At 53.9% G+C, this 14,512-nt stretch overlaps 1 protein-coding gene across 3 annotated transcripts in view; it reads right to left on the reverse strand.

Moving 5' to 3' along the window:
* Nucleotides 1–14,512, reverse strand: part of Acsl6 (acyl-CoA synthetase long chain family member 6) — a 64,971-nt gene that overhangs the window by 30,501 nt on the left and 19,958 nt on the right. For all 3 annotated transcript variants that reach the window (XM_004629330.3, XM_004629329.3, XM_023713079.1), the window contains exons 2-9: nt 11,597–11,817; nt 7,189–7,303; nt 6,505–6,569; nt 6,142–6,243; nt 5,579–5,678; nt 4,847–5,025; nt 3,818–3,850; nt 2,667–2,718 (exon numbers count right to left, since the gene is read on the reverse strand). In XM_004629330.3, coding sequence (XP_004629387.1) covers nt 2,667–2,718; nt 3,818–3,850; nt 4,847–5,025; nt 5,579–5,678; nt 6,142–6,243; nt 6,505–6,569; nt 7,189–7,303; nt 11,597–11,817 — 867 coding nt within the window. The remainder of the gene's footprint in view (nt 1–2,666; nt 2,719–3,817; nt 3,851–4,846; nt 5,026–5,578; nt 5,679–6,141; nt 6,244–6,504; nt 6,570–7,188; nt 7,304–11,596; nt 11,818–14,512) is intronic.

A 14,512-nucleotide genomic window follows, 5' to 3' on the forward strand; every position in this document is an offset into this window, starting at 1 on the left:
TTTTATCAAAATAAAGTGAAGCAAAAAAAAAAAAAAAAAAAAAAAAGCTGAGTGAATGAATATATATCAATTAGAAATATATGGCTTTTTCCCTCTCTGGAAAGAATGTACATGAGCTCTGTGGCCCACTATAGAGAATGCCAGGACTCCAAGATGACTTCTGTTGTACCATTGAAAAGAGAAGAGACTCGGATGTGAAAGTAGGGGGCTGCCCAGCTGGATACCGATGCAGGATTTCTCTCCCATTGCACTGCTGGAGCATTTCAGACTGGTTACAACTGGTATTACAAGTACATCACTGGGAAGAAAGGGAGCACTGGGGCCCTGAACAAGGGGCTGGCAGCCTACAGGCTTTTCACCTACTGCCTTTCTTACAAGGAACTCAAACTTGAGCGGTGACGCAAGCACCACTGAGAAGGGGCCAGTGTGGAGGGTGCACTCTGCAGTCTAGCTTGCGCCTGCCTCGTCCTGCTCCCATCTGTGAACAGCTTAATCATGGCTCAATGTGTTCTTAGCCTAAGTGAGAATTAATGCTTAATAAAAGGTGATCACTACAAAAAAAAAAAAAAAAGAATATACATGAACTAAGGCTATAATATCTTAACTATCATTCAAGGGACTCAGTTTCCCAAAGTGGGTTGAGTTATACCCACAAATCTATTTTTTGGAAGCGGGGAATTGTCAAGATTCAGTTCAGTTAATAGTCAGTTTTAGGAGAACAAACAATCACATATCCACCATCAGCTATCACCAGCTACAAAGCACAATCTCTGGGCTCCTTCTGGGCCCTCCTGGTCAGAGCAGAGGCTGCAAGGCATGGCTGCACTCGAGGAGCCTTCCACTAAGGCTTCCACCACGTGCTACATAGAAATCCTCCTGGAATGGTTCCTTCAGAACCAAGGGCCAAAGGTCAGATTCAGACATCTTTGCCATCCTTCCCTGTGGGGAGAACAATGTGACCCTTGATGTGGCTGAGACACAGAGGGGTCTGCATGAAAGCGAAGCTGCAGCTGGGCTGTGACACTGAGGACACATGTGGCTGCTGCACCAATGACAGGATAAATATGAGAGGCACGGCACAGGCTCAGCCGAAGCCAGGGAAATCCAAGTGCAGGGCCAGGCGGAGGAGTGGCATCAGGCCAGAGGTCTGCCCGCTGCCCAGCTCTGTGCTGGCACAGGTGCAACTTGGGATTCAGGGCCTGGGACGCTCAGTCACGAGCTGCCTCCCAGGCTCCGCTCCACTGCTCTCACCCCGCAAGCTCCTGTCGGACGGCTCAGCTTCCCACTGCAAGCCCGCGGTCTGCCAAGCAGCTGAGGCCTGCCTGCTCCAGTGGGCAGCCGAGCACTTCAGCGCTGAAAGCCCTTCTCCAGATGTGAGGGTAGCCCCTGTGCCCAGGGACCCGTGGAAACCCCAACGCACTCTTAGAAAACCGTTCCAAAGCTAACAGCCATAGCAGGCCACCTGCCCCCAACAGTTGTCACTAAGAATTCGTGCTGTGAAACTCCTGAGAAAGAGACATTAGAAAGCTCTATTTTGAAAGCAATATAAACCTAAAGGGTACTTTTGAATTCTGGGTGTTTGACTTCTGAAAGGGTGTTAAACCTGTTCAAGAGTGCGTGCAGACCTGTAAACCCCTTGAATTAATGGCAGGACTCCATCTCCATTCAACAAAGCCACATTCTCGTGATCCACTGGCATGGCTAATCCTACTCATGGGGTTGGTTGGTGGCTGCTCCTGGGGGAGCCACTGGGACTCTGTGCACTACCCAAGACAAGCTGCCACCAGGGCAGGCCAGCCCTCCGCCTGGAAAGAGACGGCTAGAAACTGCTTGCCCAGTTAGAGCAAAGCAAGTGACTTTCCGAGTCATTTGATGAGCAGGAGCGACAGGGATAGGAAGGTCACAGGACAGGGAGCCAGGGAAGGAGGCCTCCGTCCCACATGCACACTTGCCAGCAGGGTCTCCTTGGCACAGGCCCTGCCAAGGCTGAATATGGTCAACTGCCTCCCCAAGGTAGCCTTCTTTGGCCGCTCCTGCCTACACTGCCACCCGAGTTCCTCGCCGGCGCCAGGCACGGACTGTGCTATTTCTGCATGTGTCCCCTCCTTCACAGGCTTGTCCGGGCTGTAGAGCACTCATGCTGCCATCATCCGTGCAGCGACATGCAGCGTCAGCTCCATCTCTCAGCTGGCAGCACCACTAACCACCCATCCTGCGGCGGAAAGCCGGGGACAGTGGCAGCGGGGAGGTTATGGACTTGCACCTCAGTGCTTCTAGCAAGTAGCAGAGAAGAACTGAGACACAGGCTGTCAGACAGGAAGCCCCACACCCCTTCCCTAGTCCCTGACCAAAGTCCAGACAAGGATGGGAAGCAGAGACAGAGCAACCACCTCCATGGGAAAAGTCCTTCCCCCAGTGGCCCCCGTCCAGGTGCTCTGAGAAGGGCCAAGACCCCCGCCACTTCCCTGTCCAGATTTCTGCATCTGACAACCCCAGCCGTGGCTGGTGGTGGACACTGTCAGCCACAGAAGGAACCAGTGTTTGGAGCCAGGCACAAGATAAGGCTCCCTATGTCACAGAGGACTCAAGAGACTCCTGAAGTCACCCGTCGGCTCCTGGGAGGGATGCAGGTGGCCGTGCCTGGCAGTCTGGAGGCCCCCGCTTACCTGTTGTTCCACTTGTGAAACACACAATGGAGAGGTCGTCAGGCTGTGGGGGCTGCAGGAGTAAGAAGAGGTGTGTGTTAGGAGGCCCAGCACGTGCTGCCCATGTGTCCAGACCACTCCACCCCCATTCCCACACGTGTGCCACAGGTGTGTGACATCGTTGTGGGCACATGTGCTGCTGCAGTTGAAAACATGGGCGGGTGAACTCCTAGGATGGGGAGAAGGGGCTGTGCACGCGGATCTTCCCTCCACCTCACCCCAGCTCCCACGACTTCCACCTGCTCAAGGACTAACTGACTTCTAGACGAGGCTGGGCTACAGGGGCCGGGCAGGACTCTACCACAACTCTCGCCTTTCTGTTGGATGTGGCCCACTTTGCTTTTTCCTCCCCTCGTCTCCCAAGGATCCCGGGTCCGCTGGGAGAGCACAAGCAATGGCCCAGGAATTGAGCTGCCCACTGCACCTTCAGGGCGGCTCCCCATCGGGCAGGCCAGTGAACAAAAGAGGGGCCAGTTCTCAAAGGCTGGAGCCTGGCGCTGAGAAGAGCAAACACAGGGCCACCCGGGAAGGCTCTGGGAGCAGCGGGGAAAGCGCACTGGGTGCAGGGAGTGTGAAGGACTGAGTGGAGGGAGGCCCTGTTAGAAACCTGAAACTCTACTTCCCACCACCCCACCCAGGGGCAGCTACCTCCCTGGAGCCCAAGCCCAGGCAGTGCCACATGGGCACGGCACACAGGAAACTCCACCGAGCAAAGATATACAGACAGCGGAAGGCACTTTGCCCAGGGGTTAACTTCTGTTCTATTCCTGTTTCTGTCCATCCCATGCTCTTAAGAATCCACTTTAGTCAGAGAGAAAAAAACAAGACTTCTCCAAGTGCAGTTACTAGAGCAGCACGGGTGGCCAGGACTGGCTGCCCTTTTGTCTTCCTCCCAAACATCTGACTCCTGTTCCAGGTCCCTCGCTGGGCCTTTGGCCCACAGAAGTCTGGGCACCCAAGTGGGATTCCTGAGTTGCACACAGGAGTTGCTTGTTAACTTGGAGGTGCCTGTCTGGCCTCTCCACTGAGCCCTGTGCCCAGCGAGGGGCTCTGCGAAGATAGGCCCTACACGCCATCTTACTTTAGAAAGGCCTGCTGGCAGGCTGGCTTACCACAGGAGCATGGTGATTCTTTTGGCCACAGTCCTAAAAGAAGAAAACGCTGTTTTAAATGCTCCAAGGTTCGCTAGGAAAGTCAAAATAAACTCAGCACAGTAGGCCTCGTTCTTGCACAAAGCCCAGGAGTCCAGGCCACTGCTTACCCACACATCTAGTGGTGGTGAACCTGTGGCATGCGTACTGCAGCGGGCTGTTTGTATCTTTGAAAGCTCTAAAAGCTTCGCCATCCCTGGCCTAGCCCTACTGCATACATTACAGAGATGAGGCCGTAGGCTGAGAGGACAGGTACTGTGCATGTGCCAATGGGTTGGAGACAAGATAGACTGAAGATGCCCACACACATCTGGGCATGTGTGTAAGACAGAGTGGCTTCTGGATGAGCATTCAGTGCCAGGGGACCTGTGGGGGTTGTCAGTGCAGGTGCGGCTGCTTGTAGCACCAGGGGCATAAGTACACAGGCACACAGGTACAGGAGGAGCAGACAGGGAGGCAGAGGAAAATGGGGGGCCTGGGGGCCAGATCAGTAGAGCATAGGGTAGTCAGTGGCTACCAGGAAGGGCCTGAGGCCCTGGCAGTAAGGATGCCCTGTGCCACTCCAGCAGGCCACAAGCTGCACCAATGTCTCGTGTCTGGGGAGGCTACACACAAGCAAGTCAGTTCTGCTGGCTGTGGGGATCTGGCTCCCTTCGAAAGGACCTTTCCAAGGCAGCTGGGCTCATGTCGAGAGCCCGCAGGTGCAGACAGGCTGATGTGAGCTGGAAATGAGGAAACTAGAGGGTGTGAGCACCAAGACCCCCATCAAAGCCATTGGTTGGTGCCGTCAGCGATGGGGCCACAGAGCCTCCTGGTAGAGGACACCTGAGACACCAATGCAGGCATCCACACCCCTTGCAAAGCCTGCCCTGTCATGACACATATACTCAGAGGACCAGAAGAGCAGCCACCCAGGGCACGAGAGGGGCCAACAACCAGCACATCTGAGTGGGCGGCCAGCCGGCAAACGTTGCTGAGGCAGCCTCTTACCTCCACATCCTGCATGGACTTGATGACGACCCCACACTGCCGCCCTCTCTCTTTCAGGGTGTCCTCAAACGGCTCCATGAGGATGACCAGCTTGAGCCCGGGTGTCTCCTTCCTCTCCACATGCTCTAGCAGCAGCACAGCCTTCTGAGGCTTGTCCACGACCACAGTGCTGATGTCCGCTGTGGGGACCATGACAGAGTCAGGCTGTGGCTGGCAGCAGTGTATGCCAGGTAGTGGCACCAAAGGCTGTGTGCGCCACTGCTTGTGTGTCAGCAGATGTGTGAGACCAGCTGTGGGGTCACCTGATGTGTGCAAAGGCATGCACTGGGGGTGCCAGGCGAGTAAAGGGCAGAAGGCTGGGCAACCTCCTGCAGCAGGCTCCAAGCTCTTGGCTTCAGATTCAGCCCCGATCACCCCAAGTCTGCCCAGGACACTCCCTTCTGCCCGGGCATGCTGTTGAGCTGCCTGAAACCTCAGAGGACTGCAGCCTGTGTGGAGGTTGCTCCCAGAGGCTTCTTGTTGGCATCCTGGCCCTGTGGAAGGAGCCTCCAGAGAGGCCTACATGGGGACAGCTGTGACTCAGAAAGCCCACCTAGGAGCCCAGGGGTAAGGCCCTCATGTTTTCTGAGTAGAAGCAAGTGGCTCTTGTCAATGAGTAGGACCAGCATACCTGAGAGGCTGGGACCTGGGAACTAGCTACCAATGGCAGGAAGGGATGGTGGCAGAGCTCACCTGTATTGATGATGTAGCGGATCGCTCCGGGGCCCAGGGTGTCGTACAGAGGGACCACCACCATGGAATATGTGTAGCAGGCCAGCTCTGCAATGATCCACTATGGGAAGACAGGGCCGAGGAGGAGAGAAAGAGATAAGACTGCCCTCCCCTTGGGTCCAGGTGACCAGCATCCCTGCTATGGTCCCTAAGCCTGCCTGACTGTGTGTGGCAAGGAATCCAGAACTAACAGGCTGTGCTTGCTCAGCCCCCTGGACCATGTTCACTCCACCGAATGCTGTAACTTGCAGATTTCATGCGCAGGCAGGCCCAGGCCCACTTCCAGCATCTGCATGGCACTCTGCACCAGGCTTTCCTGCCCTCTGTCTCAAGGAGCAGCTGTTTGTAGCACAGGTATGCTGCGCCTAGAGCCTAACTGTGACGTCCACTCCTGGGGGGCAGACCTGGGTGGGGTGGCAGCATGGTCCTGGGTCTCCACTTTTCCTCTTGTGGGAGTAGGATCATTCTATACTGTGACCCCTCTTCCACCAATACCTCTAAAACCAAGGAGGGCAGATACTCACCTCAGGCCGATTTTGTGCAAAAACACCAATAAACTGATCTGTACTTGCTTTGCAGTTGTGCTGGAGAAGCCCAGATCCCAGGAATTCAGCCCTGTCAGCCACCTGCACACAGATGTGGGAGATGACGGGAGACAAACCCTACGCAGGAGAGCGACCCCTACAGGATCCCTCCAGGTCTGACAGACCTGCCTGGCTCCCGACCCAGGCATGCTGGAAGCCCCTCAAGACTGCTGCCAGAGTTTGGCACAGAGGCCACAATGTAAGAAGTATGCGGTGAGACTCAGCAGGGGTCCATGAGCCCCTCCCCACATGAGAGCCACATCTTCTGGGGTAGACAGCATGACCACACCCTCTGTCACTCACCTCCTGGTAGGAAAGCCACTGGTACGGCTGCTTGGGCTTCCTGAAGCCAAGACAAGGCCCATTCCCTGTGAGAGACAAGCAGAGCTCATAGCGGGGAAAAGGCCAGGGTGGGCAGGCCACTTGTCCTGCCCATCAGGTACCTGGATAGACCCATCCTGAGACTGTCATGCACCAAGTGAACTTTTCCTGGTGCTTGTCCTACCAAGCAGGGCCTCCTCTTACCAGGAGGGCCTAGAGCACACGAGTACAGCACCTCCCTACCATGACTTGCGTGTTAGCTCCCAGTGCAGTGCCAGTGGAGACAGACACCAGAAGCCATCAGAAGCTGCCAGGTGCCTCTCCGTGACTCCCGCCCTTTGTCTCCTCATAACCTGGGCCTCCGAGATGTGGTTCAGAACCTTGAAAGCTAGGGGCCTGACAATTCAGGGCTCACTGTGGGCTGCCAGTGGGTATTGAGAGAATGATGTCTGAAGTCAGGCAGCCTGGGGGCTGAAAGAAAGCTGAGGCCACGCTTGGCCACATAATGTAGCTCCTTCTCCAGCTGGAGGGAGGAGGGCCAGGAGTGTGTTCTCCCTGCTGACATGGGGCTCGCTCATCTGCCATGTCACTGGCACATGCTTGCTTACCCACCCCTGCGTCCGTCCAGCACCTGCCATGGCCCTCTTCATGCCCACAGCCCCTCACCTGAGATGCTAAGGCCCCGGTGGAACACCTGGTACATGGTCCGGGCGTCATCGTAGTAGTGGGTAAGTAACTGAGGGCCTTCTCCAATCACAGATCGCCGGGCCCCACCACTGCCCTGCAAACCAAGCACAGGCCAGAGAAACAGGCTGAAGCAGGCAGAGATGCCAGGATGGGGCCCAGTGCACACAAGGCTGCACACCTGGGGCTGGGAGTGGCTGTGCACACCTGGACTACACACACTCCACCTGTACGCAACCACACTGAAATCTAACTGTTGACACAGGCCCAGTACACTGGTGTCTCACAAACACCCCTGACATGTGCAGCACTCATGCACCTGGTCAGCATACCCAAACTGTCCAGAATCTTCAGTAATGCTTTATCTACAGCTGCACGATGGAATTAGAAGTGTGGCTGGAATCAGCTCTAATTCCCGGCAGGCATTGGCATGGACCTGCTGGTGTTCCCCACCCTGTGATTTGCTGCTATGCCTCTCAGATAAAAATCTCTCAGCTGTCATCTTTAGCTAAGAAGCCTGATGTCCGCCATCCACACAGTGGAGAGCTGTGTTGAGGATGCCCTCCCAGGAAAAGCCCAGGAGTGCTGGCTGGGTATGGCAACAGCCGGTGCAGTGGGCAGGGCCGCGAGCTCTGGGCCACAGTAGGGCAGCTCCAGAGTGAGACGGAGCATGAACCTTCTGTGCCAGGGAGGAGGAAGGGCTAGGAGCCTTCACCGCTTTCTCCCCATCCTTCCCAAAGCCCGGTTCCCCTGTATCACAGCTTGACCTGTTCTCTGAGCATTATTTGGGCTGCTCTGGTCTGGACAGGAGTCTTCCACTTCTAGATCTGAGAACTCTGAGCTGTACCAAGAAAACAGCCACTCAGAACCACTGTTTGGGGGCTGAGAGTTCTATTCAGCGCTTCCTGAGGGCCAGGCCCAAGAAAGATGGGTGGGAAGCCGGGGCACACAGCCTGGTTAGCACCAGGGTGACAGACACAATGTGGACATGACACAGTATGCCCTGAAGAGGAGCCGCTCAAGCAGGCCTGTGTCAACAGAGAAGTGGCATGAGGCTGGGTTCTGAAGGACATACAGGAGCTTTGCAGGAGGAATGAGAATCAGGGAAGGGCAGTCTCCTCACAGGCAACAGTAGGTACAAATGCGCGGGGAAGAACACAGGCAGACAAGGGAACTATGAGCAGCTCATGGACATCGCAGAACAGGCCAGGAGGGCTGCACGTGAAGGCGAGGAGTTCGGACGTCAGGTTGAGACCCTCGGGCAGCCAGGGAGGGACGCAAGCAGGAAGAAGCGGCCCGGTCTGAGTTCTGTCTCTCACCGCCCAGCACAGCAAATGCTGCCAGGCCCGTATGATGTGCTGGCCTCTTTCACCTCATTTCCTGCCACTCTCCTGCACTCTGTCCACCACAGCCACTTGGACTCTGTGCTCCCAGGCACGAGGTCAGGAAGGGACGCCTTAGCTCCTGTCTGCTCAGTTAGAGCCATCTGACGACACATCCTGTGACCCCCACCTCATGCCCTGACCCCATCCAGACCAGGGTGCCTCCCATCCAGTCCCCAGTTCCTTCCTTGGGCCTCCACTTGCATGGCTGCCCTTTCACAACAAAATCAGCCACCTTGCCGTACTGAAAACCCTGAGGAAATCCATGCTGCCTGTCCTGAGAGTCCCTGCCCAGCCCTGGGGCTCCGTCCTTGCTGACCTCTCCGGATGAGTCATGATTTAAGCTCAACTAAATTTTGCCCAGTGACTTATCTGTACCATCACACCAAATCCTGACCACCCAAAGAAACCTCTCTCCACCATTTTGGTGCTGGGGATTAAACCCAGGCCTCTGCACTAACAAATATTCTCAACCCTTTGTTGTTGTTTTCCTTTTTGTTGTTGTTATTAAATAACAATTTGTAACCAAAACTTTAGTCCCAAAGAGTCTCACAAAACGTATTACAAATGACAGCATGAAAAAAAATCTTGCACAGTAATGCAAAAGTTCAGCTCTACAGGGAACCCTTAAACCGGCAGGACGTTGGTTCTTTGAAATCTCAGGTTTCCAAATAAAGAGACCAACAGCTATGTCCTCGCGCACAGCATCCCAGAAGGAACACTTGGGACCCAGCAAAGGCCACTCCCTTGAAATTTGCCTGATTCCATACCAACCAGGAAGCTTCTGCCCAGGATAAAGACCAGTTCCATTTTTAGAACCACGCTCACCTAGTTCTGCGTGTGGCCTTTATCTGTACCCGGTGGCATGTTCGGATACTATGATCTCAGCTATGAAACAGGTCTTGCTTTTTTGGCCAGTTTTGTTTCTGTAACATTAGAACATCACACTTTAGGCAGAGTTTAGAGATTTATTTTCAGTCTGTGCAAGACTAAAGTTCAAAGCAAATTTAATTTTGCTTAAAGGAACATTGTAAAGTAACAATTCTTGGTATTACATGCTTTGTCTGATTCACCTCAAACCAGAGAAAATTACATTGTTGTGTCACTGTTCCAAGACACAAAGGTGAACAGCTAAAATATCTTAAAAATGCATCAGGCTTATGACGTCTCAAACAAAACTTGGATTTTCTGTGCATACTCCTGTCAGTGAAGTTAGTTCCTGTACCCCACTTCTCCTGCAAACCAATCTTCTATTTGCTCTCATTTGACCTAGATCAGCGGCAAGAGAAACTTCTTCAAGGAGATCTGCGGGGAGGGGGAGGACTCCTATGATAATCATCTCAGGGGCGCTGACCCCAAGAAGGAGGGCCATGATTTTGACTTCTCTTTTCACCATTGGGCAGTTCCACTCAGACACAGCAGCCATATAATGTTCTTCCATCTAGCTCTCGGACAGCATCCACTGCATCTCTGGTAATCCTCAAATTCAAAGAAAGCAAAGCCAGGAGGGTTTCTAGCACCCCCCACACTGCAGTGGAAAGCACATTCCAGCTCCCTCTCATTGCTATTGTTGCCAAGATTCCCTATGTAACCTTACAGTCCAATGGGCAAGAATCAAGATGCATCTCAAGATGCGGGGTCAGAAATGCAGAGGTTCAAAATCACACACGCCCAGTGGCTCTTCCCGCTCCGCTCCAGCTCAGCTCCTCTACACACACTCAGTTACCCAGCATCCACAAAATGGCGTGTTTTACATTTTGAGACAGAGTCTTGGTGAGTTACCCATGTTGGCCTGCAGTCTGTGATCCTCCGCTTTGGTCCTCCCTTCCCTGTCCCATAGTAGCTAGAACTGCACGCTTGTGCCACTGCCCCTGAGCAGGTACACATTGTTCCTACCACATTACTAAACAGGACGCTGAGTCTCAGAGAGCTAAGAATCTGGCAGGACACACACAGCTCCTAGAGGCACGACCCTGTGCTCACTGCAGAGCATCCCCCAGCGCTCACAGCCAGCGGGCAAGTCCAACCCTGCACCACACCTTTTCCCAAAGCACTGGTGCTTCACACACACCTCTGCCTCCCTGAACAGCACCTGCTGGGAAAGTGCCCTCGGGGTCCAGCCCCCAGCCTGACCTGTACCCTCCAGCTGGGCAAAACATTGCTGTGTTGATCATCCTTAAGATGTGTCCTTCCAGCAGGTAAGCGGGAGGGGGATGGTTAGAGACAGTATTTGCTTGAGGTTGGGACAGAAGTGGTAGCACAGGTTGCCTCAGGGGAGAACTGGGCACCTGGGAAAGAAGGTCAAAGCTTTCTGCATATGCCTTTTGCTTCTTGCTGGCATGTGAGTACATTGTCCATTAAACATGAATAGAATGAAAGTTTAGAAAAAAAGCAAACACTAAAAAGGCAAAATAATGGGGCCAGGGAGATGGCTCAGTAGAATAAGCACTTGCCTGGCAAGTGCAAGGGTCTGAGTTCAATCCCCAGTTCCAAAAAAAAAAAAAAAGCAAAATAAAATTCTACATGCTTAGTGAAGAAGCGGATCTCACCAGTTCTTCCAGGCTCCTCCCCCCACACTCCAGTCTGTTGGACCACCATACTCTTTCCTCACAGGGCTCCACCTCTGAGCCCATAGGCCCTGAAGGGGCAGGTCCTCAGTGTGGAAAAGATTAAAAGGTTGGCAGCAATGCCGAGCGTAGTGTCTAGGAGAGCTGGGCTTTGCTCTGGGTCCCCGCACTGACCTGACCGGGTCCAGGGGAAGTTTGGGAGGGAAATTGCCCAGGAGCCCCTGAAGACCTGCCTAGCCAATGGAGGCCCCAACTGAAGAGGCAGGCAGCCCAGAAGCCCCATGCGAGGACTAGGCAGGCTGTGGGGAGGGACGCCTACTCAAGGCTGTGCAGTGTGCTGGTTAGCTGCCAGGGCCAGGGCCACAAGTTTGACTTCTGCCTACAAGACGCCTGTCCTCTGCTTGTTACTTGCTGCCACCAGGTTGCCCCCACCCTACTCACCTCCACTTCTTCCGACTGCATCAGAAGATCACATGGTGGAGTCAAGGCTTTCGGCCGGTGAGTAAACCAGTAGGCGAGGACGGCAGCCAAAGCACCCATACTCACAAGGGTGGTGGCCGACAGGCTGCGAAAGAACTGGCCCAAGTCACCCATCTCAGGCAGCCGCAGTATCCTCAGAATCTCCTGTGTCTGCATCTTCTCCAGAAGTGAGAGAACAAACTCTGTAAGAGACAGGAGGCAGATGAAGGAGTAGACAGGAAGGCAGGCCCTAGGGGTGGGGGACTTTCGGTCACAGGTGACCCTGGCCCAGTGCACTGAAGGGCAGGCCCTGTGTAAGTTGGGGTGTACAGTTTCCTGGTGTAACACAGTGCATCCCAGAAACTGGCTACCTAGAAAGGGCTATTCCTGGTAAGAGGCTAGAGCCCTTAGGACTCACCCCTGGCAGTCATCTGGCCCACTTTCCCTGAGAACCGCAGGCTCAGGCCCTGCACTATGGCTCACACCTGTTTCTGAGTCAAGGAGCAGCTCTGAGCATAGAGCCTCTGTCACATGCTTGTGACCTGTGTTTCATTTATCTTTGCTACTAGAGTGTGGAAAAGATTAAAACGTTGGCAGCAAGGCCTAGCACAGTGTCTAGGAGAACTGGGGTCACGGGATGGAGGTTCCACCTTGCTCTGGCTCTAAGCTCTCAGCCCAGCCCTGACTCTGACAGAAAATGAAGAGGAGTGGGGCCGCTTCCACAGACAAGCCTAGACAGACGCCCACAGGCCTCACAACAGGAAGCTGCAGCCACCTGGACATGAGACCTGGACACAAGACACAAGAGCAGAGGGCTCAGCATCGCCACACGTTAGGTCAAGAAGCATGGCTTGGGGCCGGGGAGATGGCTCAGTAGGATAAGCGCTTGACGGGCAAACGCAAGGATCTGAGTTCAATCCCCGGTTCCACCAAAAAAAAAAAAAAAAAAAAAAAGAAGCATGGCTGGCCTATTGCTAACTGTACCCTGAGCCCTTCGGCCAGTGTCCACAGGAAAGGGGGAGAAAGGGGAACAGGTGTTACACTGTCAAGAAGAGAAAGCACCAAGGATCTTGGAGAAAAGGCTCTGCTGTTGGATGTCACAGATGATGGCCAGGTTATCATCATCACCCACGGTGGCCTACGTGGTAAGGTGGGCTCTCAGGGACACAGGGAGAAGCCCTGCAGTAGACAATGAGCAGGCTTTGGTTCTAAGAGGACAGGTTCAGAGGGCATCTGTGTCCTCAGGGCAGTGCACCAGCCAGGTGGGAGCAGAGTTCTCTGGCCAGGACTGACAAAAGGTATTGGGGGTTGTTGGCATCGCACTGGGACCCCTTTGTGTCACTGCCCTGTAATGATGGTGGGTGGGTTCTACCTGCCACCCACTGCCCTCAGGCACTCCCCCAGATGGGCCTTCAGTCCTCAGAAGCAGTGGCTGTGGTTTTCCTTCTTGGGAACAAGAAGAAATGCAACAGTGGCTACTCTGCAGCCACTGAATACCAGCCAAACAATTGCTTGACCCTCAAGGGAGGAGATAGCTGCTGAAATTCCAATAAATGGTATTTGCGCTACACTGTAACCTCCCCACATGGAGATGAAGTCAGTGGTACTGGGGAGGGGAGACAGAGAGCCAGACAGAGCTATCTTCCGCTCATGTCTTTTCTTCACTTGTAAGTGGTGCTCGACTGAGCCTCTACTTCCCTCAAGAACATAAAAGCTCCCCTCGCTACTCCTGGCGTGGTCACAGAACTACAGTCACAGAACTAAAGAGCTGGCCAAGGGATATGGTTGTCAGACCAAGGGTTGCTCAACCTAGGGCTCACAGCCAAGGGGCAGGGAGGACCCCTGAGCCAGGCTGGCCTGAATGCAAGGCAGAGGAGGAGGGCTCAGGCCTGTGGGACCATGGAAGGAGTCTATGCTCCCCAGGTGCAGAGGTGGTGCAAGCCTGGAGGATCGTCACCGCCCCTCCACAGGCTCTGGGGTTCCTAGGAGCAGGGAAAGGGGCCTCCAGCCAGGTGGAGAAGTCCAGGCCACCTTCTTACCTGGATTGGTTGTGAGGGCATAAGCCAGGGGGACCCAGCCCTAGCAAACAAGTTTCAGTAAGGTTCCATACCACCAAAGCAGAGGACCAGACTACAGAGAACTGGCCACAGAAAGCCTGTGATGGGAGTATTGGATCTTTTGACCAGCTGGCCTCTAGGGGACAGTGAATTCCCCACACTACAGATGTGGTGGCCAAGTCACAGCCAGGCCTATCAGATAGAAAACTTTCTACTCGGTGGAAAATCTAGGCAAACTTGCCACCTCCCGAGGCGGGCTCTGAACTAACTGACATTCCCATTAATGAACTGAACTGACTCAGTAGGCTGAAAAGCCAAAGCCCAAGAAACCTGAGTAACCCTCACAGATGAGCCACATGGTCCCAACAGTCTTGAAGACAGCCTGAAAGGAGCTCCTGGTCTTTGGCATTTGCTGATAGACCCCAAGCTTCAGGAGAAAATAGGTATTTGTGGCATTAGGTACAGTGTAGAATAGTAAACAGGTACAGCTATTCACCTATCTATCCACCCACCCATCTATTTATCCATCCATCCTTCCTTCCTTCTGTCCACCCATTTATCCATTCACCCATCCATCCATCTATCCATCCATCCATCTATCCACTTACCTATCCATCCATCCATCCATCCACCCATCCATCTATCCACCCGTTCATCTATCTACTCACCTATCCATCCATCCATCCATCCATCCATCCATCCATCCATCCATCCATCCACTTATCCATCCATCTATCCATCCATCTATCCATCCATCCATCCATCCATTCATTCATCCATCCATCCATCCACCCACCCATCCATCTATCTATCCACCCATCCACTCACCTATCCATCCATC

Source organism: Octodon degus, unplaced genomic scaffold, assembly GCF_000260255.1.
Source record: "Octodon degus isolate 3935 unplaced genomic scaffold, OctDeg1.0 scaffold00029, whole genome shotgun sequence".
In the NCBI taxonomy this organism is placed as follows: domain Eukaryota; kingdom Metazoa; phylum Chordata; class Mammalia; order Rodentia; family Octodontidae; genus Octodon; species Octodon degus.